This window comes from Triturus cristatus, chromosome 6 (genome assembly GCF_964204655.1).
Source record: "Triturus cristatus chromosome 6, aTriCri1.1, whole genome shotgun sequence".
Classification (NCBI taxonomy): Eukaryota; Metazoa; Chordata; class Amphibia; order Caudata; family Salamandridae; genus Triturus; species Triturus cristatus.
The window spans coordinates 1392928661-1392953201 of NC_140589.1; the positions used below are offsets into that span (position 1 = coordinate 1392928661).

At 48.2% G+C, this 24541-nt stretch overlaps 2 protein-coding genes across 8 annotated transcripts in view; one reads left to right on the top strand and one right to left on the bottom strand.

Moving 5' to 3' along the window:
- KIZ (kizuna centrosomal protein) overlaps positions 1-24541 on the bottom strand; it is a 765937-nt gene that overhangs the window by 713765 nt on the left and 27631 nt on the right. The gene's annotated exons all lie outside the window — the stretch shown is intronic.
- Positions 4385-10905, top strand: LOC146821449 (uncharacterized). The gene is made up of 2 exons (XM_085609349.1): positions 4385-7466; positions 8499-10905. Exon 1 carries the CDS (start codon positions 5549-5551, stop codon positions 7103-7105), a length of 1557 nt encoding a protein of 518 aa, XP_085465475.1. The 5' UTR covers positions 4385-5548; the 3' UTR covers positions 7106-7466; positions 8499-10905.

Below are 24541 nucleotides of genomic sequence, written 5' to 3' on the forward strand. Positions count from 1 at the left end.
GTAGGAGACAATGTTGAGGTTGTGCGAGCGGACGATGTTGGCGAGTGGAGCCATATAGACGAGAAAAAGGGTAGGGCTGAGGGATGATCCTTGGGGCACGCCGCAGATGATCTTGGTGGCTTCAGAGCGGAATGGGGAGGCGGACCCTCTGGGTTCTGTCAATGAGAAAGAAGATGATCCAGTCCAGGGCCTTGTCGCAGATTCCTGCGTCGTGGAGGCATGTGCGAAGGGTGTGGTAGCAGACGGTGTCGAAGGCAGCAGAGAGGTCCAGGAGGATCAGGGCCGCGGTTTCGCCATTGTCCAGCATGGTCCTGATATCATCAGTGGCAGCGATGAGGGCAGTTTCGGTGCTATGCTTGCTGCGGAATCCTGATTGGGAAGGGGCCAGGATGTTGTTGTCCTTGAGGAAGTGGGACAGTTGCCTGTTGACGATCTTTGATGACTTTCGCCGGGAACGGGTGAAGGGAGATTGGTCGGAAGTTCTTGAGGTCCTTTGGGTCCACTGTGGGTTTCTTGAGTAGTGCGTTGATCTCGGCGTGCTATCAGCTTTCCGGGAAGGTGGCGGTCTCGAAGGAGCTGTTGATGAGGTCTTGTCTCGCCCCAAATGACCTGCCAAAGGCACATCATAAGCCTAGCCCAGCAGGAAGGTTCTGAAGCACTGGGGTACCACCAGCACACGGGCTGCCCCAGATTCAGCAACCTTAGGCTCACTATACAGGTCATTCTCCAAATAATTCAGGTGAGATCCTGAGGCATTACCACCTGGCTGGTCCTCTGCCTGTTTCCAAAGATGCACAAGAGTGGGGCACTCTTTCTGGTGAGGCCTCCCAGTGGGTCAGCTCAGTCAGGTCCCCCAGTTCAGCCACATCTTCCACGGTAGGTTCCTGGACGTCCCCCTCAGGTTTGCCTCCTCTCGGACTGTGATAATTTTTCCTTCTGGCAGGCACCTGGGCCACTGTTGCAGGCTCCAGGTCCTTCTGATCACCGTCTCTGGCCAACATGGACCATGTGGTAGGAACGGCCACCCCGGCAGTCCCACCATATCGTAAGTGTGACTAGAACTCCACCTCCTTCCAGACGATATGTTCCAGGTCGTTGCCCACCAGACAGTCAATAGGCATGAATGGACTCACAGCTACCCTCAACGAACCTGAGACCACCCGCCCACCCCCCATTCAAAAGGAAGCTGAGCTACCTTACACTGACGCTTATTGTTGAGTACAGCAACAACTTGGTGGAACACATTAGGGACAACCTGCTCTTCAGACACCAGATGACAGCGGACAGTTATCATACTGGCTCATGTGTCTCTCAGAGCCTCCACCCACCTCCCATTGATATTCACCCACTGCCTGTACTTCTTAGTGTTATCAGGCATGAGGTTTCTCTTGACCACTTCAACCTTACCCAGGGAGACTAGGGTCATCTCAGCTGGCTCCCCACCACTAACTCACTATCTCGTGACTGCACACAGGTGGGCTGCTGTGCCGGCTTGGGACACTTGGGACTCACACTAAAGTGTCCTTCCTGGCTACAGTCAAAATACTTCAGGGGTCCCTTCCCGCCAGTCTTTATTGGCGGGTAACAATTATTCTTCTCAACAGAAGCCTGGGAATCCTTAACCTGGGAACTAGTTTGGGGCCATTTTGAGAACTCCTTACTCTTATAATTTTTGTCCCTCCCTCCTTCTTCTGTTGGGGACCCCTGCCACCTTTGGCTGAGTCTCTCACATACAACCTCTTGTGGACCCTGGTACTCATCCAGCGGTCAGCCTCCTGTGCAAGTTTCCCGGGGTCAGTAAGCTTACTGTCAATCAAGTGCTCGTGAAGCTTTGGAAAACAAAGAGTAGACAAGTGCTCTTAAACAAACAAATTATCCAGCCTTTGGTAATTGTTTACCTTACTGCCCTTCACCCAACCATCCAGTGCTCTGCAAAAAGAATCAACACACTCAAGCGAGGTCTGAGACTCAACTTTGGTACCTTTCCTAAACTTGTCCCTGTAACTGCCTGGAGTAAGACCATACTTAGTGATTAGGGCATCCTTCATGACATGGTAGGTAAGCTCACTTGCTGTCCCTAGTGTCAACGTGTCCCTCCCCTCCACTGTGAAGTACCTCTACAGACCTGCCTCTCAATCTCTCTCAGGGACCCTGTTCATGTGGAGAGCGGACTTATAACCCTGGAAACACCTATGTATGTCATCCTTCTTGGTGTACTCTTTACCTAGGTTCTTGGGCGTGTGCACTTTCTCTTCAGACAGCACTTTAGAATTGCTGCCACCATCTGTACTGGACTTGGCCTTTAAATCCGGTTCCTTCAAGCTCAGCTCTTGAGCTAACATCATTGTTCGCTCTTTCATGGCTGTGAGAAGTTGGCCTGGTATATGCTGTCCACTAATTAAAGTGGGCACCTTGCACCAGTCCAAACTACCCTTATGATGTATGAGGTCAAAGATAACCTTTAGAAAGCTATTCTAGTGGTAGCTTTGGAGAGCAGCCTTCAGGCTTAATCTTGAAGGAATGTAAAACAGCTTGTTTTACCAGAATATCACCTCATGAATGACTAAATGAAGGGGAACCACACAGTAGCCATATAAAAATATGTATTTATTAATATAACACTCTCTACTATCCTCTACATGAGGATAGAACACAAAGCACACAATCCTAGATCAATAGAACAGTTGTAAGTAGCACAATACACAGTGGGCTCCAGGGGGTGACCAGACCATACACTAAAATAGTGGTATAACAATCTCAAATTGATTAGAGACAGTGCCTAGTGCACGTAGAATTGCTGGGACCCCAAGGAACCACCCAAAGTGATGACACAGGGAGCCCACGGAGGACAGGTGCAGTGAGGAAAAACGACCGCGTGATCTGTACAATTCTATGGGAAAGTCGCGGTTGGAAAGTTAAAGTTTAGGATCCTTCTAGGAGGACTTCGAGCAAACCCTTTGGAACTTAAGAGGTTGGAGAGCCACCCCACCTCTGAATACCTTAGTACCCGAGTTACCTATCCCAGGGGAGCCGGGTGCATAGGTCTGAAGTGGTGTCGGGAACCGCCGTCGTTCTCTATTGAAGGATGTGAAGTAGTACTGCTGCTGTGAAGGTGAAAAGAGTCCAGTGGAATCCAAACCTGGATTCTGGAAGGAAGGAACCTGAAAGCAGAGGGGACAGAGTCTGAGTCACTTCAGAGTGACCAAGGGCTCGGTAGACGAATACCCACCGATGTCGGGTGCTTCAGATGCGAAGAAGGGATGCTTGTCTCTGCAGCCCCGAGGACAAGGAGACATCGAGGACGACCAGGAGCCGGATGCGAGCTGTCTCACGAAGGATGTTGAGTGTTGAGGGATCGGTGTCCGGCTGGAGCACCAACAAACCTTGGCAAAAGCAACCCATGCAGGAAGGTCAAACAGGTTACGGTTGGACCAGCAAGGTCCAGGGGACTCACCAAGCAAAGGGGAGTCAGGGCACGTCTGGAGCAACCAGGAAAGCCCAACAGAAATCAAGATGACCCTCAGGAGGACCCACAGGCCAAATGACCAGGAGTCGCAAGGGGACCTCGAACAAGATTGCAAAGTACCAGCCCACGGAGCACTCGGTGCAAGGAGGCCGGAGTTCTTTGGTGCAAATACTGCTCAGGGTCAGGACTACACGGAGTCCAAAGCACAAGCTCAGGAATCGCCAACAAGCATATGCAACTGCAAATGGACGGGGTAAACAAGGGTTCAGGTTATGCAGTCCCCATGAGGGATACTGGCCTCAAACTCGGTGAGAGGGCAGATCGACCTCAGGGACCTTCAGAAACCCACCTCCTGTGTTGCTGAAATATTTGGAGTCTGAAGGAGCTCAGGAAATGGGGGACAAAGTCAAGCCCAGTCGAGGTCCAGCGAAGTCCAGGGTGTACAGATGGTCGAAGGTCAATAGTTTCTTCTTGCAGAATCTTATCCACGTAAAATCTAAAGTCTTACAGCCAGGTAAGCACTTTTGCACCCACAGGAGAGGATTGGACAGAGTCAGGGGACCCTCCTAGGGGAGGGGCAGGACAGAGGGGTGGTTACACCCATGTCCTTTGTCCAGTTTCGCGCAATAGCAGGAGCCAATGGCTCCCAGAACTGGTTTGAGCTGGACTATGCAAAGGGACACCAATTGTGCCCCAGGTGCAGACTTTCAGGCACTCCCAGAGTGCACCCACCCAGCCCCAATACACTAAACCCTGTCTGGGAGGTGGTCACACCTCCCTGTGACAGGATGCCTATTGTGCTGCCTTACTCTGCTTGAGCTTGGCTCAGCAGCAGGAGGGCAGAAACGTGTCTCTGGTTGGCAGCATCCATTTTGTGCTGTCTGGGTCGAGAAGGCTGGCACCGGATAGACCAGTGTAGTGTTTTGCTTTAACTTATAATTCTTGAGCCCACTATGTTCTGGACTCAAGAATTCTAAGTGGAATGTTTGGGTTTGAATAGGATACTGGTTTAACCTGGAGGAGCTGAAGGAGCCGGCTGCTGCGCAGCATTCAATTATCAATAAAGATATGATTACTCTACTTCATCGTGTCTCGACCTAATCACTACAGAATTGGCGACGATCTGGCGAATTGGATGCTGCAGAACCCACAACGTGTCAAGAAACGAAGCTAAAAAAAAAAAAAAACAAAGGAAGAAAATCGGAAGCGGATTTAATATTCCGAAATAGGCAGCAGCGGAGCTTACCTCAAAGAAAGGTGTAACCGCTGAGGTTCCGGGTGTCTTTGCCGAGATTTGCGGTTGCCGTTTGGTTCGTCACGTAAAGGAGAAGAGTTGGCGTTCTAGCTGTTCTGGCTGTTGATCTACACGCCATCTTGGGAGAGTGCGTACCCGAGAAGGGAGGCGTGTAGTAGTGAGATGTCACTGATCTACGTTGCACGCCATCATGGGAAAGTACGTACCCGAGAAAGGAAGCGTGTTGAAACGAAACGTCATTGCCATAGTTACACAGCGTAGGAATTTGCCAACGGAAGTATCTTCTGACGAAAAGCGGACAACGAAGAAACGAAGGTCGCAGCGGACTCAGCGGACTGGGTTTTATAAGACGAACGCTGCGCAAGTATTGCCTTTTATTTGTGGAAGAAACTATACGTGTAGTTTGTGTGCAGAACGGTGACACGCATACTACAAAGAAGTTCTCACTGTGCTGTTTTTGTGGCATGTACATTTTTCTTTTGGGCTAAAGGACGAAAATAGACAATATAGTCATCGTCTACTCCCACACTTGCAGCAGGCAAAGAGAACCGGTGAAAAGCACCAGTGAGAGTATTTTTAACGCTGACAAGATAGCGTTGTCTCTTAGAAAGACAAAATTTAGCGTGTTTGAAGGGTCACAAATGCGTTTTTCTTTAAACAGAAACACCGCACTATGCATTAGTAGTATAACAGAGGAAAATAAGAGTATTTAGTGTGCAACAGAACAATTATTAGGGTGGCACATATTAGAGTGTATTTAGAATAACATCTTAATTGTTTTTTTTTCTTTTTGGGTTACACTCAGTTCCTGTTAGGCACAAGCAAAAATGCAATCTGTGTCTCCTCCTCCATCCTTTCTGGAAACACCTGGTGATCCGCCCATTTCGTGGAAAAAATGGTATGATGCATTTTTAACATATATTGGTACCATTGGTGGTTCACGGTATAGGGCAGAAAGAAAAAAATGTCTTTTATTAAATGTCTTGGGATTTGAAGGGAGAGAAATTTTTAAACATTTACCTCCTTTAATACGTGTGGGTGGTGAGGAGGGAGACATGGATGAGTTTCAAGAAACAGTAAAAAAATTAGAGTTGCGTTTTGACATTCAACCGAGTTTGGTAGTTGAAAGACATACATTTTTAAAAAGAGAACAGAAAACAGGCGAAAAAGTAGCAGATTTTATTTCCGCCTTACGTGTTCTTAGTGCTGAGTGTCAATATGAAGCATTCAGAGACCAATTGATAAGAGATCAGTTTATTTGTAAGTGCAACGACAAGAGTATACAACAAACGTTATTGTCACTTGGAAATCCAACGTTAGAGGAAACGATACGGATTGCAAAAAGCATAGAGCTTTCCAAATTGTCGGTCAAAGAACTTGATGGAAAAGTTTCAATTTCAAATGGAAAGGAGGAAGAGTGTGTTAATGTAGTAAGAGCAAAGGAAAATAAGAACGCAAATGGCTATCGTGGGGAAAATAAGTTTTTCAAGCAAACGAATATTTGTTTTAAGTGTGGAAATGCTCCACATTTTAGATCTGGACGTGTTTTCCCTGCTAGAAGTGTAACTTGTAGGGCGTGTGGGAAGTTAGGTCATTTTGCTAAAGTCTGCCAAAATGTGAAGAGGAGTTATTCAACCACACAAGAGGGAAGGATGAGCAGTGGTGTTCCATTCTCTTCTGCAAATTCTTCTGTTGCAAATATTTCATTGTGTGAACCAAAGTGTGATGAATTGGGGAAAATCCAGGATGACCTGAGAGACGTGGTTGTTGTGGTTGTGGATGCGAGTCAAGTTTGCAGTCTACAAGATGAATGTGTGGATCCGTACGTGAATATGGATATTGGTGGTAAAAATGTTTGTCTTTTGGTTGATTCTGGAGCGAGGATAACTATGGTTACTCAAGAAAAGTTTAAAGAAGTATGGGGTGTGCGTTCACTATTTCCTCCAGATAGATCGCCTGTCTCTTATGAAGGGAGAACCATTGAATTGGCAGGTTATTTTGAAGACTATTTAGCTTTCAGAGGAAGGAGGATTTTTGGGAAGATTTATGTGGCCATCAAAGGGTTGAATATTCTCGGATGGTTCCATCAAGGTTTATTCAAAATGGTTTTGAGACCAGGTACGAAAGATCAAGTTTCCATTCTCCGTGTTGACGATTTTGTTGACTCCTTATCTGAACATTTTCCTGACGTTTTCGGTAATGAGCTTGGATGTGTCAAGGGGTTTATGCATACCATTAAGGTGAAAGAGGGTGCTATTCCTGTTAAACATCGGCTCAGGAATGTACCATTTAGTGTCAGAAGTCAACTTGAACAGGAGCTTTCTGGTCTTTGTAAGAAGGGGATTATAGAACCAGTTGAATCTTCTATCTGCTTTCTCCGTTAGTGGTCGCTAAGAAGAAGAATGGCGAGATTCGTGTTTGCATTGACTTACGCAGCTTAAATAGAAATATCTGGATAGACTCTCATCCTCTTCCTAACATCCCAGAGATGTCTTTAATCAGTGGGTTGAAGTGGTTCAGTAAGTTAGACCTAGCATCAGCATATCATCAGGTCGTTCTTGATCCGGCCTCAAGGCATCTGACTGCTTTTGTTTCGCCCATAGGAACTTTTCAATACTGTAGGATGCCGTTCGGTTTAGCTTCTGCCGCGGCAGTGTTTCAAAGGATCATGTCCAATATACTTAAGGGGATCAAAGGGGTGATTGCGTTTCAGGATGATGTTTTGGTACATGGTGAAACATGTGAGTCACATGATGAGACAAAGCAGCAAAAGAAAAGATACAAGAGGAAAAAGAAGAGCAATAGAGGTGTCTCTTAAATAGAAATCTAATAGGGGAAGAAATCCCTTTTAGGACGAATGCCCTCACTGACCAAAGGTGACATGCTTCATCATCTGGGCTTTCTCCTCCCAGTGGGAAATCCTAGTCCCACTGAGGGCTACAACCGGTCACAAATCCATTCCGCAACGGAGTACCGACGGAGAGAGCGGGGCTCCCCTTCCTGAGTTTGTGACCAGGTAGAGGTGGGCTTACTTGTCCTACTACACGGACAAGTTCCAGTGATACCGATTCTGGACTTGGATCACTGTTTTGTACTAAGTATACACTTTGTATTGTTTTTTCATTTTTTGCAGCAGCGTTGTTATTGGTCCTGAAGAAAGCCAACACTTACTTGTTAGACGTTAAGTGGCTGAAACATGTCGACCCTCTTTTCCATTCTAGCAGTTTAATTATACACTGCTGAACACTGCGTTTTAGATCTGTCAGCACAGATGAGCTAATACATTTTTCTTTCAATCTGCACTAGGCAGTTTTAGATTCACACTTTCTCTATTTTTGATTTATCGCGCTTCACCCACGCATCACCATCCTTCACATTTGAGATTTTAGCATCCATTTTCGAGGCTTAAATATCAAAACATCCCAGAGCTCCCTCCTCTTAGAGAGGAGGTTGTAGCCCTCAGTGGGACTAGGATTTCCCACTGGGAGGAGAAAGCCCAGATGATGAAGCATGTCACCTTTGGTGAGTGAGGGCATTCGTCCTAAAAGGGATTTCTTCCCCTATTAGATTTCTATTTAAGAGACACCTCTATTGCTCTTCTTTTTCCTCTTGTATCTTTTCTTTTGCTGCTTTGTTGCATTACTTCAAAGATGTACTAGACCTAAGAAATCGATTGTGTTGATAATATATTGTGTTAGGGGTATTATTTCTTGTAGGTCTCTAAAAATATACATACCCTTGGACCCCCTTCTTTTCAAGAATTTGGTGTGTTCGGAGTCACATGATGAGACCATGTATTGTGTCTTAGAGGCTTTGCGCGAAGGAGGTGTCGTGTTAAAGAAGGAGAAATGTGTCTTCAAGGTGAAGAAGATTGAATACTTAGGACATGTTCTGTCAGAGCAAGGGGTTGAACCAAGACCAGGTTTGGTTAAAGCGATAGTGGATTCATCTCCTCCTGTGGATAAAGCTGGACTTAAATCGTTCATTGGTTTATGTGAGTTTTATTCGCGTTTTGTTCCTGGATATGCGACAAAGTGTCAACCGTTATCTAACATGCTCAAGAAAAATGTTCCATTTAAATGGGACATTGAATGTGATGAAATTTTTAAATGGGTCAAAAATGAGCTCATCAGTCCAAGAGTTCTAAAACCATTCATTTCAGATTTTCCTTGCATTATCACTGTTGATGCTAGTGGTTTGGGTTTGGGAGCTGTTCTCACGCAAATGGTTGATGGAGTTGAGCATACCATTGGGTTTGCATCAAGAGTCTTGCGTGGGTCTGGACTTAATTTTTCAGTAATTGAAAAGTAACTGCTTGCATGTTGGTGGGCAATTCGTAAGTTTAATCCATATATTTGGGGCAGACATTTTAAGCTAAGAACTGATCATAGTCTGCTTGTTTCAATTTTGTCTGGGGATAAAATCAAAGCGCATACGCCCAGGATAGCACGTTTTTCTACTAAATTGTTGCAATATAATTTTGAAGTTAGTCACATTCAAGGTTCTAGGAATATTTGTGCCGATTACTTTTCTAGACATCCTGTTGAATCAAACCTGGATATGGAGGATGAGGATGAAGAGGAGTGTTTTGTGGCCTCTGTGGGTTTGGATGAGATGTGCGCTGTGAGTGAAGTTGAATGGAGAGATTTTCTGTCTAAGGATACATTATTGGGTGATGTCATCAGATGTGTAAAGGAAGGTTGGCCTAGAGAAAAAAAATGTAGAATTTTCTCTTCAAACTTTTGTTAAAGTTGCTCCTGAACTCTCAATAGAGGATGGCTTGCTTGTACGTGGAGATAGGTTGGTCCCTCCTGGCATGTTAAGAGCAAGGTTGATGCAGGGAGCACATGAAGGCCATTTGGGTAGAACCCTCACGAAGAGGAGACTTCGTGAACGTTTCTGGTGGCCACAGATGGACAATGATGTGGATTTGTTTGTAGGGGAGTGTGTGATTTGTTCTGGTTCGGATAAGAGCTTGAAAGTCCATACTCCACCTCTGCAACCTATCGTTCTACCAAACAAACCTTGGGAGAAGATAGGGATAGATTTGGTTGGACCATTTAATTTGCTTCCTAGAAACTCAAAATTTGCGATTGTTGTTATTGATTATTATTCCAAATGGCCAGAAGTACGTTTCATCGATGAACCTAATTCTAAGAATGTCATTGACTTTTTGAAAGATATTTTCCTCAGAGAAGGGTTTCCATCCACAATTGTTAGTGATAATGGTGTACAATTCACCAGTCAAGAGTTTGAATCCTTTTTGCATCAGGGTGGCATTGTACATGCTAGGAGTGCACTTTATCATCCTCAAACCAATGGATTGGTGGAGCGGATGAATAGAGTTCTCAACAATTGTGTTCAGTGGGCCTTGGCAGGTGGATGCAATGTACAAAATGCTGTGAGATCAATGTTGTGGTTTTATCGCACAACTCCGCATTCTTCTACAAAGGTTTCTCCTTATGAGCTTCTAAGAGGAAGGAAGCCTTGTTCTAAAGTCTGTCCAGGTTGGATGTCTAAATGGGTTAAGTTGGATTCTATGAGTGATGTGGATGGTGTTGTAAGAGAAAATGTTGTCAAAGCACAGTTACGTCAGAAGACATATTTTGATTCAAGGAAAAGATCTGTTGATCAGCCTTTGGTTGTCGGAGATGTTGTACGTGTAAAAATTCCTATTCATTCTAAGAAAGGATATTCTAAATTTTCCGAGCCTTTCACTGTTGATAGGGTTTTCAAGAATGCAGTGAGAGTGAATTCAAAAAACTGGTGGAATGTTTCAAGAGTGGTGAAAGTCAATCCGAGTGTTGAGAAAAACTCGTGTGATAAAGACAGGGCAGCCTTGCCGGATGTGAAAGGTTTCCGCAGGAGTTCTAGACAACGTTTTCTTCCTGCTAGATTTCGTTATTAGTCTTTATTCTTGCTTTAGGGTGTTATTCACATGTTTAGTTATTTATTGTCTTTTGCTTTGTTTTTGTAAGGGGGAGGATAATGTAGTGTTTTGCTTTAACTTAGAATTCTTGAGCCCACTATGTTCTGGACTCAAGAATTCTAAGTGGAATGTTTGGGTTTGAATAGGATACTGGTTTAACCTGGAGGAGCTGAAGGAGCCGGCTGCTGCGCAGCATTCAATTATCAATAAAGATATGATTACTCTACTTCATCGTGTCTCGACCTAATCACTACAACCAGTGACCCAAAGAAGCTCGCTTCTGAAGGGTGGAATCATACCTCCACACCGGTTACCGGTGTGGGAGGTATGATTCCAAGGTGTTTGATACCAAACACGATATGTTTCTATGCAGCCGTTTTCGAGATAGCATTTACCGCAAGGTTATAATGCACCTCTACCTATATGTCCCGCTGAGTCAGAGACAACCCAGGAGAGTGGTCTCCAAAGGCTGCAGAGAGGCTTTGCTCATGCAGGGGCACCCTCTCACATAAAACCCGGCACTCTGCCTTCAGGATTGTTAAGGCCTGCTATTGGGGTGACTTATAAGTTTTAAGTGTAGTGACCAATAGATATAGTGAACCTATATCTAAAGTAAGTGGTGCAAGAACCAGCTTACACAGGCTGCAGTAGCAGACCTAGAGTTCCATTTTGCATGGCCTCTCATGGGTGGCGCAATACATGCTTCAGCCCATGGGAGGCCTCTGGGGTACCTATACCCTAGGTACATGGGTACCAAATACTAGGGATAAGGATACCCTGGTAACCAATCTGGAGTACACCAAAGTACATGCATGTCAATTTAAGGAAGACAGCAGATAGACTGGGGTCCTGATTAGCAGGATCCCAGCCAGACTAGTCAAAAAACAGCAAAAGACCAGGCAAAAAGTGGGGCAACCATGCCGTCAGATCCTACCCTCCTACAATGGCCAACTTATCTTTTCCTGCCTCTCTTTTGAGTTTAGCTACTTCCGTCCCATACTACAGTTTGAGCTTTTCCTGCTCCAACTTGTGCTTCCTAGCGTCCCGCCTGCCCTTCAGCTCTGGAGACAGACCTTTGGAGAACACACTGTTGCTGGCCCTGGAGGGTGCTCTCCCTCCAGTCAAATTCTGATCCTCAAAATCACCATGCAGGCTTTGTTCCGCCATATCCACATTATTATTCCCATCTCCTGTGTGCTCACCAGCCTCCCTGGCTGCCAACCAGGCCCTTAGCGCCTTTTGCAGCTCCTCCTGCCTAAAAAGGACATTTGAGCTCTTTGCTTAACTTTTTGAGCTGAGGCACCATATAGGTTTCCAACTTCTCCTGCTCAAACACCAAATCCGAAGCTACAGCAGATGGCTCACCAGACTGAGACATGATTGTGAAAACCCAAAAGCTGCAAAAAGAGAAAAAGAAAAACAGTATATTGGGATGTAAGGGTCTGTGATATGGAAGTAGTGTACACCAATCACTGTATGCAAGATACAAACACAAGTCCTATCTTCACCACTGAACAACAGTGTTAGAAATGGAGTCTCTAGTTGGCAGTGGTTTGCACCCTGTCCAAATAGGGACCTTCACTCTAGTTAGGGTAAGTAGAATACACACCTAAGATAACCACTCCTCACTCCCTTGGTAGCTCGATATAGAGCAGTCAAGCTTATCCCAGAGGCAATGTGTAAATTATTTGTACATACACACACAGTAACACAGTGAAAACACAACAAAAGGACTCGGTAATCAGCCTGAAGAGCAACTTTGGGGACGCGCCGCTCCCGTTCGGACCCTCGTCGGCTTCCACGCCCCGATCACAAAATGGCGCCGGCGCCGCCCGGCCACTGAAGCGGTCTTTGCGAGGCGGCTCTAACAACTGGACTGGGTGCCGGCTGTGCCCCGATTGTTGCCGCTCCCGGCCCTCGCTGTGCTGCAGAGGTGCGGCGGTGGCTGGGGGGAGGCGGGGCTGAAGACCTGATGGAGCGGCGGCACCACTGCAGGGTGCGTAGAAATTGAGGCCGGGGATCCTGAGCCTATGGGACTGCGGACAGCTGCTGTCCTCGCCGGGGCTGCCCTGGGGGGCTTGCTGTTGGCTTCCCTGGGAGTGCCCTGGAGCACGGCAGCGGCGGAGTGGGACCAGATCCCCGACGGAGCACTTAACGGGTGCCATCTTGCAGCCGCAGCGGAGGGGACACTCACGAAAGGCACGTCCAGCAGGTTCCTCATCTTGTGGAATACACTTCAGTTTAGACTCTTCTTCATCTTGGACTCATTGAGGCGGCAGTGCGAGAGGAGGATTGCAGTCCTGCAGCATTACAACGCCAGCTGCCGAGCGCCACTCCATCGGAGGTGCCGGGGGAGGGGTCTCAACGAGGCCCATTTGCCCGCATCTTAAGGTACGGAGCCCGCCACTACTCCTGCGTGCGCGCCCAGCGCCGACCGCCTTTGCGCTCCGTCCATCGCGGCGGTGTAGAGAAGCGTGGTGCTTGACTCGCCACCACCACCAGCATAGTGCCCATGGTGGGCCCTCTACCCTGATGGTTCCTGAATGTCTGGGAGACTTGGCCGACTAGTGGATAACCCCGCGATCGAGCGCCCGTGTCCCCTACTTACGTCAGGGGCATAGCAGGAGAGGGACGCACGGGGGCACGAGTGGCTGGTCCTCTTAATCGTGGGGCTGGAAGTGCCTGACAGCGGCGGACAGTAACCCCTGGGGGGGGGGGGGGGGGGGACTTTTGCAATAGCACACCGGCGGCCTATCTAAGACTACATCCAGGGCCTAGCACTACACCGGTTGGGGGAGTTTGATTCGGTGGCTGGGCTGTGCGCTGGCCCGTGCCCACCCTCGCAGCATCCCCAGGCAGCGAGCTCGATTCTCTGGTGCTCCGGTGCAGGACTACCTGGTTGGCACGTCTACACTCGGCACCCAAGCTATCCAGTCGGCCTAAGCTACTAGGGGGAAGGGAGCTCCAATAGTCGGCGCCACGTTATGGCCAACACGAGGAAGAAGGGTGAACGCTTGCTTACAGACATGCTCCTGAAAGGTTCCCAGAAGGGCAATAGGAGGCCTCCCTCCCCTACCACGCCACAGCAACACACGGACCCGGGGGACGGGGAGATGCCTATCACCAGGTCTTTCCTGGAATCCCTCTTCAACTCCCTGCGCGATGACTTCCACACCCTCAAGCAAGAGGTGACAGGGGAGGTGAGAGAGATACGTCGTGAAGTGGACAGCCTGGGCAAACGAGTGACGTCTATTGAGGACTCCGACCACACTAGAAGTGAAGAGGTTGAACACCTCCAACAAGAAATTCTCCGCCTTAGAGATCAGCATGCAGACCTGCAGGCGCACGCGGAGGACTTGGAAAATAGGTCCAGACGCAATAATATAGTCCGGGGAGTTCCATCCAAGGAAGAAGGAGCGGATAACACCATGTATTTACAAGGCCTCTTCCGGGAGATACTAGGGGAACCTACGGACTTTGCAATTCGTATTGACCGGGCCCATAGAGTGGGTTTGGCGAGGCGCGCGCCTGCCCCGCCCCCGGACATTCTGGTCTTCCTGCCGGACTTTCCACTTAAAGAGAGAATTCTTCGTGAGGCACGTCGGAAGCAACCTCTTCATTACCAAGGACATTCGGTAGCGCTGTTCTACGATCTATCAACCATCACGCTCCAAAAAAGGAAAGCATTCAGAGAAGTCACGACGTTCCTGAGGGCCAAGGGGGTTCCATACTCCTGGGGTCCCCCTTTCCGTCTGATCTTTAAATGGAATGGTACTCTGCAGCAGCTGCGATCCCTCCAGGAGACCTGCGCTCTGCTGGGGCTCGAGCACTCGGAGATGAATACCTCCCCGGAGCGTTCCCGGGCGGGGGGCGGTTGGCGACAAGTTGGTCGTAGACGCTCACCCATTGCGGAACTGAAACCGGGCCCAGCCACCATGTCCCAGGAAAGGGCGTCGGCCCTTAAGGCAGTGTCTAGAGATACGTCGCCTACAGAATAACCTACTTGTGCGATGGGGCCTCGATTGCAACACTGCACAGCTGGCCCAGGGGGGGGCAGGGAGCCGGGGGATTTGCCGCGGCTGCACGCTCATTCAATTGACTCCACTGCAGGCCTGCGCCACGAGTTCACAGGCTTGGGACTATGGTAACTTGTTGGGGTAGTTCTGTTGGGGTTAGGGCTGGGGGTAGAGGGGTTTGGGCTGAGGGTTCAGTAGGGGTCGAGGTCAGGGTTGGGAGTTCAGGGGGGAGGGGGCTGGGGGGTGGGTTGGGGTGATGGGAGGGGGGTGGGAACCAGTGTGCCTGGGGGGGGGGGGGACGGAGTTCGTGTGCGCCTCCACGCAGGGGTCGTCCCCTCTGAAACCAAGCTAGTGCCTATCCAACTTGTACAATGACAGGGACCACCATAACAGTTCTTACCCTAAACGTGAAGGGACTTAACAATCCCATTAAACGGCGAGCAGTCCTCTCATACCTCGAGAATTTGGGCGCATCTATATGCCTGCTACAAGAGACGCACCTTCTAACTAAAGATTGGCACCGGATGAGATCCCGGGCCTTCCCCCAGCAATTCTATTCCTCTACCACTGATAAGAAAGCGGGAGTCGCAATTCTATTTGCTAAACACTTTCGTGGGCAAGTAGGGGACAAGGTGGGTGAGATTAAAGGCAGGCTCCTAGCTTATAATGTCCGGGTGGGCAGCTTGTCCTTAATTGTGGGGTCCCTCTATTTTCCTAACTCTGGGCAGGAATCCTTTCCTAAGGGTGCCCTCTCGGAGTCCTTACGCTCCCAAGAATGATACTTACTCGCTGGTGGGGATCTTAATCTTGTCATGGACAGGGAGGCGGACAGATCAGGTCATCGACTGGGTAACACTGGGGCGCTTACACCAGATGGAAAGGATTGGATGCGTCAAAGGGGGCTGGTGGACTTGTGGCGGGACCTGCACCCTCAGAGCACACATTACACCTTCTATTCCCATGTGCACCACACATACGCCAGGCTGGACCATTTTGTAGGCTCCTCGGAGCTGCGCGAGTTAGTGGAGGGTGCTGACATTATCCCAGCTGCTATCTCCGATCACGACGCTGTGGTGGCCACCATACGGATTCCGTGCATCAGGGCACCAGGGGGAAGGTGGAGACTGCGAGAGGCCCTCCTACAGCGTACGGAGATAGTCCAACAACTTCGCAATCGCATCACTGACTACCTTACACTTAATGACCGACCTGAGACCCCTATAGCGGCTATTTGGGGAGCCTTAAAGGCAGTGTGGGGGGAACTGATAGCCATCACCGCGGCAGAGTTTAAAGAGCGCAAAGACAAGCGGGACTCCCTCACGGCCAAGGTGGCTGAACTAGAGAGGGTACATAGCCGAACAGGAGCCCAGAGGATCTGGAAACAGCTGAAGGCAGCTAGGGCGCAGCTGGCAGGACTTGATATAGACCGTGCCGAGTACGCCGCACTAAAGCTCCGACACACATATTACGTGGGGGGCGATAAAACTGGACGACTCCTTGCAAGCGCACTTAGAGCGAAGGTCCAACGGTCCAAAATCACCACCCTATATAATGATCGGGACGAGCAGCTCGGAGAGGACGAGCAAATTGCTGAGGCTTTTAGAGAATATTACGCCTCCTTACACAGTGCGGACCCCGCGCTTGACAACAATGGTGAGACATACCTGCAAGGAGCGGCCATAACTGCTCTTTCCGCAGAAGGCGCAGCCTCGCTAGATGCGCCTATCAGATTGGAAGAAGTGGTCGGCGCAATATCCCGCCTCAAGCCCTTGAAGTCACCTGGGCCTGATGCTTTTCTTCTGGTTTTTACAAAGCTTTCTGCCAATTAATAGCGCCGCTTCTTACCAGACTTTTCAATTCCTTCCAGGGGCCAGGCTCAATCCCCACTGACATGTTGGAGGCCGACGTCATTGTCCTACCTAAACCAGGTAAAGAGGGCACTCATTATTCGGCCTACAGGCCAATTTCCTTACTTAATCTTGATCTTAAAATCTTCACTGGGGTGTTGGCTGCCAGGCTCGGACCTCGACTCCCTGTAATCATAGAACCCGACCAATCTGGATTTATCCCCGGTAGGCAAATGTAGTGATAATACTAAGCGCATCCTCCATTTAATAGACAAAGCTCACTACGTGCAGTCAGACTCTATGCTCCTGTCCATACACACTGAGAAAGCGTTTGACAGAGTGGACTGGGGTTTTTTGGAGAAGATCTTATTACACTTTGGCATTGGGGAACGCTTTAGGGCATGGGTTGCCAGTTGCTACGACAAGCCAAGAGTAAGGATCCGTGTCAACGGCCTGAGCTCACAACCCTTCGACATTCAACGGGGCACACGACAGGGGTGCCCGCTCTCGCCCCTTCTTTTTGCGCTTTATATAGAACCCCTAGCGCAGAGAGTGCGAGACACCCCTAACATCCTCGGGACCACCTTTGGGGGGGAACCCCATCCAATCAGTTTATATGCGGATGATATCTTGGCCACGCTACACAACCCCACACAGTCAGTCCCCGCCTTCCTACCCGAGAAAGAGGCCTTTGGGAGGGTGTCGGGCCTCAAATTGAACCGGGGGAAATCCATGCTCCTACCACTGAGCAGTAACTCACAAATCACTCGCGCAGCATCTCTGACCTACGGGGGCTTGCAGACGCAGTCGGAGCTCCCATACCTGGGGATCACCCTTACCCCCTCCACTGAGCGAACAGTTGCCCTAAACTATACGAATCTTACTTCCCAAATTCTTGGGGACCTTAGGAGATGGCAGAAACAGCCTTTGTCGCTGCTGGGGCGCATTGCTGCGGTACAAATGTCCGCTCTCCCCACAATTTTGTATATTTTTCAAACCGTACCGGTAGTTCCCACCAGGGGCACCCTCAAGAGGCTGCAAGACACGCTGCAGCACTTTATTTGGACCGGGAAAAGGCCAAGGATGCGACAAAGCCTATCCTATCAGGCACCAGTTGTGGGGGGCCTCGGGATCCCCAATCTACAACAGTACTTCCAGGCGACCCAATGCGATACCTTGTGGAGTGGTACAGACCCGAGTCAGAGAAGAGATGGCTCTTCTGGGACCGGGCGCTGGCGCAAACCTCGCTTTGGAAGATACCCTTCTTAAAACGCGCGGACAGGCCTGCATACCTTCAGCAGATCCCCATAACTCGCACAATGCTCCACGTGTGGGACTCAGTGGCAACTAAAAGAGGGCTTACTACCTTCCCCTCGCCACTTACACCATTGTTCGATAATCCCGACTTCCCCCCAGGAATGGATGCGAACGCATTCCAGCAATGGCGAGCATCAGCATGCCGATCAGCGGGTCATCTTTTTGGCCTTGAGGGGTTTCTACAGTTTATCGAGATCCCACAGCATCACGACATCACCGCCCCACAACGCTTTCAGTACTTTCAACTCCGACATTGGCTCACACATCCCGACATACGCTCCCTAGTTGGTAGGAAGTTGACGACATTTGAAAAATGGCTAATTACCAAAGAGTCGGACCGCAAACTTATCACGGACTTATACAAGATGACCTTCCCTCTCTCAGATGGGCATAAATCAGCAGGTCAGCGGTGCTGGGAGGTAGAGTTGGGGAGAACCCTCACGACCAAGGAATGGCAGGCTATATATTGCCCTGCCCATCACACGGCTAGGAACACTGCCAGTAGGGAAGCGGCGGTGAAACTCGTGACAGACTGGTACTTGACACCGGTGCGGCTACATAGAGGTAATCCTAACCGCAGCCCAACCTGTTGGAGAGGGTGTGACGAGGAGGGTACACTAACACACCTGCTTTGGGAGTGTAGGGAGGTCACGTCCTACTGGACAGCAGTCCTTAATGATTTTGACAGTCACTTTGACACCACAATTCTCCGTTTCCCTGCCTACACACTACTGGGGCTTCCGAATGCACTTACATTTCCCCTGAATTCAATCAGAGGACGACAGATGGGGATGGTCATGAATGCAGCTGTTCAGCACATTTTATCTCTTTGGGGTACTTGCACTCGGCCAACTCACACCGGCTGGCTACATAAGGTGTGGTACACGCTGGGTATGGAGCGCATCCATGCCACTTTTATGCTCTACTGCATCTTTTCATACAACTTGGCAACCCATTTTGTCGCTCCTCTCAATGGAATTTAACGAAATAACCTGCCCAAAGTATCTCCGCCTCTTGCAACTTACTGGCGCACAGACCCAGCAGGCCACTTCTGTAATGTAGACACTTACCTGCTTTCATGCCCCCATCTTATGGGGGTAAAGCCATGGCACACTGTTTGGGGTGGGGGGAGTTTTAGGGGAGGAGGGGTTTTTGTTCTTGGTGGGGGTTTCACGGGACAGCACGAGACCGAAAGCAGGAGCTTCGGCTCCGATAGCACGCACAACTGTGCGCTTCATCACAGCACCTCGGTGGACTTGTGTTCAGGAAGAGCGGGCACCGGGTCTCATTTTTGTCATGTTTCATGGGACACAAGAGAATTGTTTTGTGCTTGCCTTACGTTAAACTCAATAAAACAAAGTTAAACAAAAAGAAAATCAAAGACGATGCATGGCACAGGGGAGGTGAGGAACTAAAAAAGCAGGCGATACGTTGGTTTCTCACTGCTACAGGGGAGGTGAGGTGTTGGTTTCTTACTGCTAGGCAGGGGAGGTGATGCGTCAGTTCCTTACTGTTGCACGGAAGGAGATGTGCCGTTTTAGGACACACAGCCTCGGTTCCTTACTGCATTGAGGTGATGCTGTGGTGAGGCTCACGCAGCTGCAGTTCTTCAGGGGCACTGCAACGAAAAGCTGGGGCCTGTGTTGTAAGCTGCGGTTGTTGCGTTCAGCGGGAACCACGCTCCGGTGCAGGCAGCAGTGTTGCATCGAGTTTTGGCAGTGCGGACTGATTTCGAATGACGCTTTGAGTCAATGTGGAGATTTTTCTTCTTGTTGCACCAGAACTCACTTCCAAGGGCCCAGGAACTAGATTTGGCAACACTTGGCAAGACAGGACTCTCAGCAGAAGAGCCCAGGTACAGTCCTTGATGGCCCGAGACTTCTTAACAGAAGGCAAGCCCTTACAGAAGGGGTGTCTTGTATGTAATAAAAGGGAAGGTATGGGTCTAGCAAGTGGGTGCAATTGTCAGGTCGAAATGGCAGTTTAAAACTACACATACAGGCACTGCAGTGGCAGGTCGGAGACATTTTTGCAGGGCTACTCATGTGGGTGGCACAATCAGAGCTGCAGGTCCACTAGTAGCATTTGACTTACAGGCCCCTGGCACACATGGTGCACTGTACTAGGGACTTACCAGTAAATCAAATATGCCAATCATGGAGAAACCAAATTACATTACATTTTAGACAGGGAGCACTTGCACTTTAGCACTGGACAGCAGAGGCAAAGTGCCCAGAGTCCTAAAACCAGCAAAAACGAAATGCAGCATACAGTAAACAAGCATTTGCAATGCAATAGGTCTCGCATTATTAAAGTTTGAGCTATTGGTATTGCACTTCATCTGAGTCACATTTCGCAGTGTACATTTCGTTGCGTGAACACTGGACGAAAACTGCGCCTAAAATATGCAGCTGTATTTCCATTTATTCACTGACCAATTGAAAGGCTAGATTCCTCCTGACCGCTATCAAATGTAACCTAACATTTAAAAGAAGGAAAGGCAAAACCAGTAGGTCTCAACTTCGGAACAGCGATTGTCTTTACTAATGCGGTTGAGTATGGGCAAGGGGGTGGGGCCTTTTGCCAATTCTGTGCACCATCAGAAAACAAAAATTTGCGTGCACGAGTCCTCATGCACGCACATACGAGTTATGACGCTTTGTCAGACCAACGTGATGAGATATGAACATGCATGCATCACCATGTATACACACTTGCAGGCGAGGGGGTGGTGTTTTTTCCCTACCACTCCAAGACGAAGTATGTCGTCTTCTTAATGAATTTACACAGTTATAAATAGTTATGGGCATTTTGCTTTGAACACGCCAATATGTTTTAGCATATAAACAGAGTTAATGAGTCAGATAGCGTCTGTGAAACATCATGCACAAGATTGTTTGTTTGTTTATTCATTCATTAGCGCGAGGACCTTCGATGCTTTACTTTAAGAATGTTTTTTTTCCCTGTTTATTTAAAGCTCACAAAAGACCTCGTGCGAGTTTGGATTGTTTGTCAGCTCAATCTAAGGCGTTTATTTTTGATAACTTGATAGGGTAACCTTCGGGTGACAACAAGATTAGTTGGTACCTGATTTAATAACAGAAAGTGTCATATTACAACAGCAATATATGTATGAAGAACATTACGTGTAAACTTTTTAGAGTTTTATGTTTGATAATGTGGCTGATGGGCTCAAAATATTTCTTTGTTTTTCTATTAGAGACCCCTGAAGAAGGGTCACCCCATGACCCGAAATGCATTGGGTGGTTGTGAAATGTAATTTAAAGATGTCTCAGCAAAGAATGAATTTGCTAATAAAATGAAGAACGTCTAAAGAATTGAATAAAGTTCAATGGATTGAAATTGAAATGAACTTTGTAAGAATTACTTTTGAATTAACTGGAACTTGAATAAGACCTAGATAGGTCTCAGTATACTTGTGCGCACCTCCATTTGGAAGTTTAACCCCCATTTTCTCCAAAGTTACCAAATTTGGAATGGTAAACAGAAATATACACAAAAGTACACGACTACAAATTGACGCTGCAGGAAACTGTAAGAAAAACATTTTTAAAAAGCACGGGAAGCACCAATAGTGGAGCAGTAAAAGGGGTAAACGCATGGGGAGGGTCAAAGGGAACTGGGGGAAGGCAAGCAAAGGGGGAGTTTGGGTTGGCCGAGAGGAAAATGTAAAAATTAAAAAACAAAATTAAAAACGGGACGATCGAACAGGGGTATTAAATAGAAGGAGCAACACTGAGTGCAGGTATTTGGTGAGAAAGCATCAAACGAGGGCGCACAGTAGGACAAAAGCCTTCCATTAAAAGGATGGTAAAGAAACAATGCTTCAGAAGAAGGACAAACACAAGAAGGGCAAGGAAAGGCATCAAATAAGAAGGAAGCAAAGGAGTGTCCACAATGTCAACCAATTTTAAGCAATGGGCTGGCACAAAGTTCACTGATGGCATTGGTACTGTACATAATGGGATCTTTTCTTTTCAACAATAGGCAATCTAAAAGCTGTCTGTAGGTAAGACTCAAAAACAAAGTTCTTCATTCCAATTAAAGAACTTATAATAGAGATAAAGAATGGAATTACTATTTTCTTTCATTTTGAGATATGTGTCCGGATGTGTCACCGCTAGCTCTGACCCATCCATGTTACCAAACAATCTCTCCCATCTGCTCACATGCGTCTTATCGTACATACTAAAATCAACTTACATTTGTAAGCAGTTACTTTTAAAACCAAGAAAACGGGTGTACCACTGTTTTCATTTGCAACATTCTAAATGTATCTGGATCATTTTTGGGCGACAATTACCCGAACTTTCCCCCTCACCCTAGGGTACTCTGATGTTTTCGGTGCCCAGAGGCACATGCTGAAACTACCAGAGATACTGAACCGGATCAGGGAAAGACTTAGGTGGATTTAAGTTCCTGCCATGCGAGACTTCGCTAGACAGGCGAGGGGCTGTTGGGCGCATGGCACTGAAGGCGCTGCTAATTCCCAACCCTGCTACTTACTGGAGAAGCACAAGGAAGGACTGTCCGGTATTTAGCAACATGACAAGAAGCATGACAGCTGCCCCGCCATCTGTCAGTGCCCGTGTAATAATCAAGCCTAAAGCGCTGGAGTACATGCTTACGTTTATTGGGGCAGGGCTCCACTAGCTCACACCGCGCGCGCGCTGCCGGCAAGTAGTGCGCAGGTCACGGGTTGAAATCCAGCCAGGTTACCTCCGTCATTAACCCTTCGGAGGGTGAGAAAACACGTTTAACATTGTAGTGGATGACAACACCTAAAATGCATCGGTATGAGAGCCTGAAGTTTCATGTGGGTGCTAAACATCCGTTCGTCAGGGCTTCAGTGAACTTGCCAAGTACACAAGGAAACAAGCCGGAAGTCAGGCGCCCTTGCCCGGGACGTGGGCGGGGCCTTCTCCGGCAAAAACAGAAACCGGCGTGCCGTGCTAACGCGGGGCTCCCATGTTGAAGGGAGAGCCCCGCGGTGGCGGCCGGAGTGAAGAGAAGCCCCGGGTCCCAGGAGGGGGCCCGGGTGAAGAATGTGGCGGCCGAGGATGACCACAGCAGCGTGGGGCTCCCAGGAGTGCAGGGAAGCCCCGCAACAGAAGTGCTGCAGCCGCGAGGAGGAGCCCCCCCCCAGAAGAGCAGCCCAGTGAGTGAAGAAGGGCTGGGGGGGCTCCGTGTGGGCTATTGTTGGTGCAAAGTGTACTTTTGCAATTCTGAGCAGCCCCATCTTGCAGCGGGCCACTCCAACGGGGCTGGCATGTTATCGGAAGTGGGACAGGAGATGTGCACATCGCGTGTGTGCATGTGCGTGTTCCCGTGCTCGTACACCGGCTCAAATCCGCCAAAAGCCTTGCGCATGCCCATCTCCTGTCCCACTTCCGAGGCAAGTCAGCAACAATAGATCTAGCTGGCGGACAGCAGCGCTTCGCGCTGCGTTCGCAGGCGAGACCTAAAAACAGAAGGTCAGAGGGAAAAAAAGACTGTAATCCACGCCAAAAGATGCCAGGTCTAGCACAACCTAACCTTCTTTCAAAGTCACTTGCCATTTACCTTAACATAAGTTATTTTTTAGACTCTCATTTAGATACTGTTGAAAGTACAAAAAACAAACACGTTATTTGTGTGTAAAGGTTTTTAATTCACATTAACACATTTCTCAGTTTTAAAAAGAAACATACTGTATCTACACACCAAATTGCTACAATGCATTATGGGAAATCCATGTTAGCACTTTCAAAAAACTAGTATTAACTCCGCACAAAAAAATACACACAAAAAAAATAGAGTGTTAATTTGTGACAATAATAAACACATTCCAGTAGCGATGACACAATTATTGATTTGTGATATAATTTTTTTTCCCAAAAACTCTAAATGAGGGAGGGCCCTAGCCTGAAACCTGCGCCGGTTTGCACTGTAATTCACACAATGCATGTAGGTATCATAGTCACTATATTCTAAGAAAAAAACGCCCAAAATAACTATGTAGATTACAATAAGAATTGTGAGGCTTCAGAAATACACGGTGGGATGGGAGGAGAGGGAACGCTCTTCGAGATTACTGTATAGAGCTCTGTTTGAAAGCATCTGACCTCCCTTTTCCAATATTGGCTCCAAAGGATGAATAAAAGCACAGCATCCTTCAAAGACCTCAACTGAAATGAGGAAAAATCAAAGGGTGCTCCGTTTTCATAGCAACCAGAATCCCAACCTGATGTTTTCCAAAAGCAAAAGCGGCGACAGCAATCAGAAGCTTCAGAAGGCAAATCTTAGACTGTCAGTGCCAGCTGGGATCAGCATTTACAGACCGCCTCACGAGTGCCTGGTGTTAAGCAAAAAGAGTGGAGGTGGGGGACTAACACTACACACTCCAGGTATACAACATGAAGACAGCAGAGCACAGAATCAACACGGCCTGACAGCATCCACTGGCAGGAGCAGGAGGACTCACTTAAGCTAGTTTATCCAACCTCTGATGAGAGGAGAGTGGGGTGGGCCCAATGGGGGCAGGCAGGGTAAGCCAATGGCAAGAATAGACGCAAGGTGTACATTTCCTACTAAAACAGCCACTGCTACGGATAAGATTAATTTCCTCACAATTTTGTTGTTTTGGCGACCAAAAATCGACATGCAAAGCGACCGATTCCATAAAGGAAAATGTGTATTTACATAACCGGC

Bases quoted from the DNA above. Each gene is read 5' to 3' on its own strand.
- LOC146821449 (XM_085609349.1), top strand. From the start codon at position 5,549: ATGCAATCTGTGTCTCCTCCTCCATCCTTTCTGGAAACACCTGGTGAT.